Here is a 7,728-nt window from a genome sequence, read left to right on the forward strand (position 1 = left end):
TCATTCCCATTTTAAAAGAGCTGCACTGGCTGCCTGTGTCTTTCAGGACAGATTTTAAAGTTGTCTGTTTATGTTCCAGCATGTGATCTTAGATCTGCCGATACTAACCTACAGAAAACATGAAGAGACTCGTTCAGTTATCCTGCTTCTAAACTGTGGAGCTCAGTTCTGCCCTTTATTAGACAGTCAAGCTCAGTGCTCACTTTTAACAAGCATCTAAAACGCATCTCTTTAACTTAGTGTTTAATTAAAACTCTACGTCTCGTGGTGTTTATCTTTAATTTGCTGTGTCATTTTCTTATATGATTCTAAATTAATACTTATAATTTCTTGTGTTACTGTTTAACCTCATCACCTTTATCACCGGCATGAAAAATGCTACATAAATAAAATGATTGTTATCATTATTATTATTATTATTATTATTTCCGCTATTGTTTTACAGCTGCTGCCCAATATAGGCTGTGCCGGAAACGTAACAAATGCTGCTTACTCATACAGTATTCTGAGGCACTAAGGCAGCCAGTCACGTCCGAACTGAATGCTTATGTCAAACGCTGCCCAAGGTTCCTCAGTTTGGTCACTTTTTTGAAGGCAGCATAGATGCATACTAGCCTTCTTAAAAAACTGGTCAGTGATCAGTGATGCGTATCTTGGCAACAGCGTGATGTAACGCTGCCTTCGAAGTGTGTCTCAAAGGTACGTTCATCACAGCGCTGCCTTCTGAGACAACAAGGCATCGAGGCAGCTGACTTCAGTTTCGGACACAGCCTTCGACAAAGCACGCTGACGCGCCTTTGCTGTGCACGGGTTTTCGGTTCAAATCAGATAGTGACCGGGACGAAGTGAAGAAAAAAAGAATTGACTGCGAAGCTAAGTAGCATTTCCTCTGTGGCAGTAGCACTGCGGATTTCCCTGTTGTGGGACTAATAAAGGATTATCTTATCTTATTTTATCTTTTAGTGCTATACTAGCTTTGAACACAAGAGGGCGCTAGTGTTTTTCTCTTTTTCTTTGCAGGAGGAAACAAAACATTGGGGAAAAGGATAACATATGTGCAGGTAAGTGTAAGAGGCCACCTGCAGCCCTGAACTAACACAACAGCCCTGCACTAACGCGCTAGCCACGAGCTAACAGGCCAATCCAGAGCCAACACTAGCTATGACCTGTTACACTAGCCCTGAGCTAATGTGCGAACCCCAAGCTCATCCGTCGGCCACTCTGCAGCAACAATGCAGAACTCACACTGTACAGTATTTATAGTAACAGTGACAGTTTCATCTAAGCTCTGCATGAGTAAAATAATTTTCAGAATTTGTTGCCATACTGTGTAAAAGTGGAAATGAAACAGTGATGTTCTTATTTCACATGTGAATCACAATAACTTTGTCTCCCTATGATGTGTCCAAATCCTAAAGCTTATTTTTCAGCCTTAACAATGCAAAATTATTTGATTCTGATTACGTAGGGGTATCTAATATGTTGGTGGCTGATTTCAATAAATGGGAAAATTCGATCAGTCTTAATTAGTTCAATATTGGAATCACAGCCAATAATTACAACCGATAACTTGGTGTCTAAATGAATTCACAAACCACTACAAGGCCCTGTTTATAAAAGAGTCCACTCAGTAATTGGCATCTCTGATTTAGCTATTTGATGGTACTGTAAAGTGAGTCAGTGATCCCTCTTTAAAACACGTACCTGTCTTATACTTACTACACACACTATAGTGTGTAAAATTGTTGGATATTTCTACCAATATTGGCCTCAACAAGGTGTGTTCATTATTGGTTATCATGAGCGGCCGAGAAACTTTATACTGGTGCTTTAATATAAAGTTATATGAGTGAAAAAAGTCCCAAATTTGAAATTAACCTTGATGTTAGACATCAGGAGGCACCATCACCACAGGTCCCCTCCCAATACGAGTCCCAGTGCGACTGCACCAACATAGTGGATTGGGAGGGGACTAAAAATCACAGAGTTACTCTGGTATTAACTGCATTACCGAACCTGCCCATAGAAAACTATGCCTATCTGAATCGGATGTGAAGGAGCAACAAAAAAAGGTACAAAAGAGAAATAAACCCAAGGACCACCCTGTCATCTTCACACAAATCCAGCTGCTTGTCCTCTTCCGCTTACCTTGTGCACACTCTTGGGGTTCTCCAGCCAGGCGTAGTACATTTCTTCCACATAGTTTGAGCTTGTCCCATTCAGGAATGGCTCGGCGGCCACTGGCGCCGTGTAGCGCCTGATTGGCTGAAACGTCCTGAGCGTGGCCGCAGGCCTCTGCTGTGACGGGTTTTTAGCAGTCTGTGAGGCCGTGATCGGCCGAAGCCGCGCCGCACAAGTCCTTAAGCGGTGCATTGCAGTCCGATAAAAAGAGCGTCACACTCTCAAACACAGCAACGTGTGCTCCCGGGTGTCCCCACCAGCAGAGAGAAGGAAAGAAAGAGGTCACCCCCCTTTAATTCCCACAAATCGAAGAGCTGTTTCTGATGTCCCAGAGAGGATCTCCTCCTTGCTCTTGCAGAGGGCAATGGTCAACTGCTCTGACAGATCTTACCGACCTGGAAAAGACACAAAAGGATTAGTACATGAATTACAAAAATACAGAGGTAAGGGTGGGTGATAACTATATGATGCACCCCAGACCCAGATTAAGCCTAGGCCTACACCTAAAAGACTTCCCAGTGGTAAATCCCTATTAACACTGAAATTAAGGCCCAATCCCATTTCACTCCTCACCCCTACCCCTCTGTTTTGAGCGCTCACGATTGTTGTTCAGATAGAGGGGTAGGGTGAAGTGTTCAGGCTAAATGGCCCTGCAAACTGAGGGTTTTAGAGGTGAACTCCAGACAGAGTGTTATGAGAAAAAAAGAAAAACCGGTGAGATGGAGCACAGGAGACCAAAGAAACCCACAAATGTGAGTATTTGCTCCATTGAAAATGACAATGGCTCCCGAGTGGCGCAACCGTCTAAGCGTTGGCCCTGTCATCAGGAGATCGCGAGTTCGATCCCTGGTGATGCTACAGCCATCCGTAGCTGGGAGTCCAAGAGAGCACAATTGGCCTCGCTCTCTCTGGGTGGGTAGGATGGCCCCTCCTTCTCCCCCATCACTCAGCGCGATGCTAGTCAGCGCAGGCGTCTGTTAGCTGACGTAACAGATCTGGCGGTTGGCACTTTCCTCCGAGCGCGTTCGGCTGTCCAGTGACGTTGCGTGAGCGGCAGTTCGAAAAGAAGCGGTGGCGCTTCACAGGTCTCGGAGGAAGCCTGTGTTAGCCTTCGCCCTCCTAGTGTTGATAGCATCGTGTGATTGGGGGAGTCCTAACTAGCGGGTGGAATTGGCTACGACTAAATTGGGGAGAAAATCGGGTAAAAAAAAAAAAATGACAATAAACTAAGATAACCCAGTGGTTAATGTCATTTTATTTTATCATGATCTTTTTCCTCATAACAAGCATTAAAAAAACTACATTCTGTAGCACTATTTAAGGTGGAACGTGAAAATTCAAACAAGAAGCTGGCGAATATCTGACTTCAGCTTCATATCACTGAAGAATCAGGGGTGGGAGATAAATAATTTTTCCACACATTTTTCCAAAGTTCAGTCTTAGAAGTTGGTTGCATTTTCTGCTTCTCACAATCCAAGTAGTCCAAAGCACTTTGGTGGTCTACCAGGTCTTGCATGGTTGTCAGGAGTCCCACTTTCTTCATATCCTTTAATAATTTAACTCCCTATTTTCCTTTGACTTCTCCCCTTCCTTCTGAATAAAACTCATTGTAGTTGTTACTATTAATACAGTATATTTTATATGTGGCACTACAGGTTCTATTTTGCTTGTTCCAACTTAAATCTAACAAAAACTAAATACGATGACGCATATCGTCTATCATGAAAATGTACTGAAGTATTGTGATAATAAAACATCACCCACCCCTAGTAACCATACCACATTATAGATGTACGAAGGCACTTCTAAATGCAAGGTGTACTGCAATCCTAATGTGCAGCAATATTACTATTTTGTGAACATCGCAGCCGTAAAACATCCACTCGAATATCTGGACAAGTGTTGAATCGAGCTACCTTTCAGGTGGACGAAAAGGCTTTAAAGCTGTCACAACAGGAGCCACGATACAGAGTTGGTTATGTAACTCTACCAGCACACCCTGACTGCGCTAACTCGTTCGTCCCCCCTTAGTTCCAATCCCTGACTCAGCTAATTAAGGTCTTGACAATCACTTGAATCTGAAGGCCCGCTTGGGTACAGAGTGAACTGTAGCTTAACTGCACTGAAAAGGTGCAAGTCTAGATATGATAAGTTAGGAAGGTGGGGTCACTGGTAATGCAAACACGGTATCCTAGTGACTGCACTGTGCATATACACACACAACGATGCTGTAGTTTGTGGTTAAGCAAACATTACGTGACATGTCACTTGAAGAGTCATTCCAACCTAATACGAGCATTTAATGTGTCATTTGTCATCTTATGTAATATGTTGTAGTGCAGCATTGCAACCTTCAGATTCATCGATTGGACAGAATTCATGATTTTGTATTTTCTTCCATCAATGATCTCACTACAACAACCAGCATGCATTATTCAAATGTCATAAACCCACCGGGAATCCCCCCTAAACAAATCCTGACTGCTTGCGCAGCAAAAGATACAAAGGCTAATAAATACCAGTGCTGGACGAAGTACACAAATCATGTACTTGAGATAAAGTAGAGACACAAGGTAAAATATTCCTCCAGTAAAAGTAGAAGTTCCTCCCTTTAGACCTCCACTTGATTAAAAGTACAGAAGTATTTGCCTTCAAAAGTATCAAAAGTAAAAGTACTAAAAGATTAATTAACCTTAATGCAAGTTTAATAAAAACGAGCTTTAAACTCAGGATCACAACTGTGTTTTCCTTTACTAAACTGCATCTGAACGTCTCTGTTCATAAACATAAACTAGCCAAAACTAATTTACTATAAACTACTTGTACCTATAAACTACTATAAATTACTTCCATATTGTGGTCTATTTACACAAAGTTAGGTTAGTTCATCATTAATGTTGAACAGACTCTCCCAAAATTTTACGCTGCTGCACTGATGTTGAACCGTGTGCTGCACTGGGTCGGTATGACCAACAGGTCAAAACAAGCTCAAAACAAACTGACCGCTGTGCCCTGATTGGTGTTCTTACTTTGTGCTTCTTTCGTTTTGCCGTGTTACATTTTTATACACATATAAACCAAAAGCAACGACAGATTTCTCATAATGTAGTGGAGTAAAAAGTGAGATATTTGACTTTGAAATGTCGTGGAGTGAAAGTAAAAAGTCGCCCAAAATGGAAAAACTTCAGTAAAGATACACAAAAAAAATACTTAAGTACAGTAACTAATTACATTCACTTCATTACTGTCCACCACTGATAAATACAGACGTGAAAATCAGCTTTCTATTAGTAGGGTTAGCTTCCTTCTGCGTTAGACAGCAAAAAGAAAATAAGAACATTTCCAACAGCCCGACCATAAGTATCCACCCTAAAGGGCTTAGCTTTTCAGAAGTTCCTCCCACTTTCAAGATACATCATCGGAAGGGGGATTTCCTGGTCTTTAAATGTGGGAAATCTCTAGAGACTGTAACAGCACCATTGTAGAAAGGGAGCAGACATATTCAAAGCAGATGTGGTGATGGTTACAACTTTCATTTTGGCCAGACTGTGCCTTTAACAGTGCAATGTTCATGCGCAGACGAAGACCCATGTACTCAGTCCAACAAGCTTAAGTAAAAATTTGACAGATGTCTTTTTGTGAGGCAGATTACTTTCACTTCTACTAAAGTATCACTAAAATCTGTGATGAAAGTTTTGTTTAAACCTCATTTCACATTTAATTTCATTCAGAACATGGACTGCACACATCTCTCACTTTAGGGCTTTATTAGGATTTTATTTAGACCAAGAAGATCCTGATCCAGTTCTAATGTTCCCTGAGGAGTTTTTAGACCGGACGCACTTTTTACTCAGGCTGCCTGTGGGTCAACTCAGCTACCTTTACTTTGCTGCATTAACATAACTTGTACTGGAGTGTAGTTTCTACCCACCTGTTTAAAGGGGAATTCCACCAAAATTTTCAAAATTTCTGAATAATTCCTTGAGATGTTAGGATGTAATAGACCTTGAGACGTAAACAAAGTCATCTGATGTGAAACGGTTAATTGTAGAGAAACTTACTGACTCAGATTTCTCTACAGTGGTGGTGATAGGAACCAGGGGTCATGATATCTACAACGCAAATATAAACATTTAATTAACCATCCAAAACCACCAGTGAACCCACACATGCCTTCTGAGGTTTTATAAGTAATGTTGATGATGGCATATAGTCATAAATCTGAAAAAATAAGTTTTCTCTGGGGACTACTTTGCCTTACAACGCCCTTCATGTATCCCTCTGTCATGAATGCACTAAAACAAATGGACCAAAATACACTTTGAGACAAAACTTTAGCACAAAACTATCTCAAGATATTGTGTCAGACATCAGGTCGCATATATCTAATCATTTCATGTAAGGCATCAATCACTTCAGATATTTTTCTCTAGAATATCACACCAAACCACGCTGAATGACTTTGTTTACATCTCAACCATTTAAATATGTAGAATTTTTCTGATAAATCGGTGGAGTTCCCCTTCAGCTTTCCAAAGACGAAGAGCACTCGCTCCTATGATGATAGGAAGGTTAGGGTTTACTTGCTGGCAAGCCCACAACACTGGACAGTAAACGTGTTGTGAATACTCTGCCAACAAACGCTGACGCAGAGGTTTACCGGCAGAGTACTTTTTACAAAGTTGTGAGTCAGTAAAACGCCGTGTGTGACCGAGTTCACCGCACTGAAATAAACACGAACTTCGCTCCACACCTTTGTTTTGACCTTGTATTCGCTCCACATTTCTCCGCTCTAACCGCTAACCCGCCCGCCCGGTGCCCCACCCCCGGAGCTGTTCCGAAGGAGCTGATTGGCTAGCACGCCATGGTCCCGCCCACGGAGCCGCTCTCCGAGCGCAGCGATTGGCCGCGCAGTCTGCCCATCACTTTGTCCTTACTAAACATGGAAAATACTAGCAGCTAACGTTACGCTAAGCTATGCTAACTCCCATTACAGCACCAGGCCAATTTGACGTCCTTTAAACGGCTCCCAGCTGCTCAAACTTGGTCTACTGTATGCGGCAGTGTAGTAAAAACCCGCTGTTCACGAAAATCCTCCTTTAAAACAAGCAAACCCGAGTACTGACCCACGCGTAGCTGAGCCATGCAGCTAATTTTGCGTGGTGGACCGACTGAGTACCGGACACTGCGTGTTATCCACCCTACAGAGAAAATACTGGAACACGTTAAGCATGAATTATGTCAGATTTAACTTATAGTTCTGAACGAAGCTTCCTATTCGCCGGCTTCTTGTTCGAATCTTCCCGTTCCACCTTAAATGGTGCAGCAGTTACACCATTTAAGGAGGGACGGGTTAATTCGAACAAGAAGCCGGCGAATAGGAAGCTTCGTTCATTCACATATATTAGTGCAAGGGGGCACTTACTTTTGCGAGGTTGGACCGGTCTTTTAGTGAGGTTCTGCGCACCCGGGCTCTGACTGACCCCCTCCGCCGCTCCGTTGCCCCTCTGCTCGGCTGGAAATGACAGTAGCGCGCGCCGGAAAGCA

General features: G+C 42.5%; 1 protein-coding gene across 1 annotated transcript in view; it reads right to left on the minus strand.

Annotated features, from left to right (window-relative positions):
- The window catches only part of ogdha (oxoglutarate dehydrogenase a), a 49,673-nt gene extending 41,945 nt beyond the window's left edge, over positions 1-7,728 (minus strand). Inside the window, 2 exon segments of the mRNA XM_036578255.1 lie at positions 2,149-2,576; positions 7,607-7,728. Coding sequence (XP_036434148.1) covers positions 2,149-2,373 — 225 coding nt within the window. The 5' untranslated portion in view covers positions 2,374-2,576; positions 7,607-7,728.

Source organism: Colossoma macropomum, unplaced genomic scaffold (assembly GCF_904425465.1).
Source record: "Colossoma macropomum unplaced genomic scaffold, Colossoma_macropomum, whole genome shotgun sequence".
In the NCBI taxonomy this organism is placed as follows: Eukaryota; Metazoa; Chordata; class Actinopteri; order Characiformes; family Serrasalmidae; genus Colossoma; species Colossoma macropomum.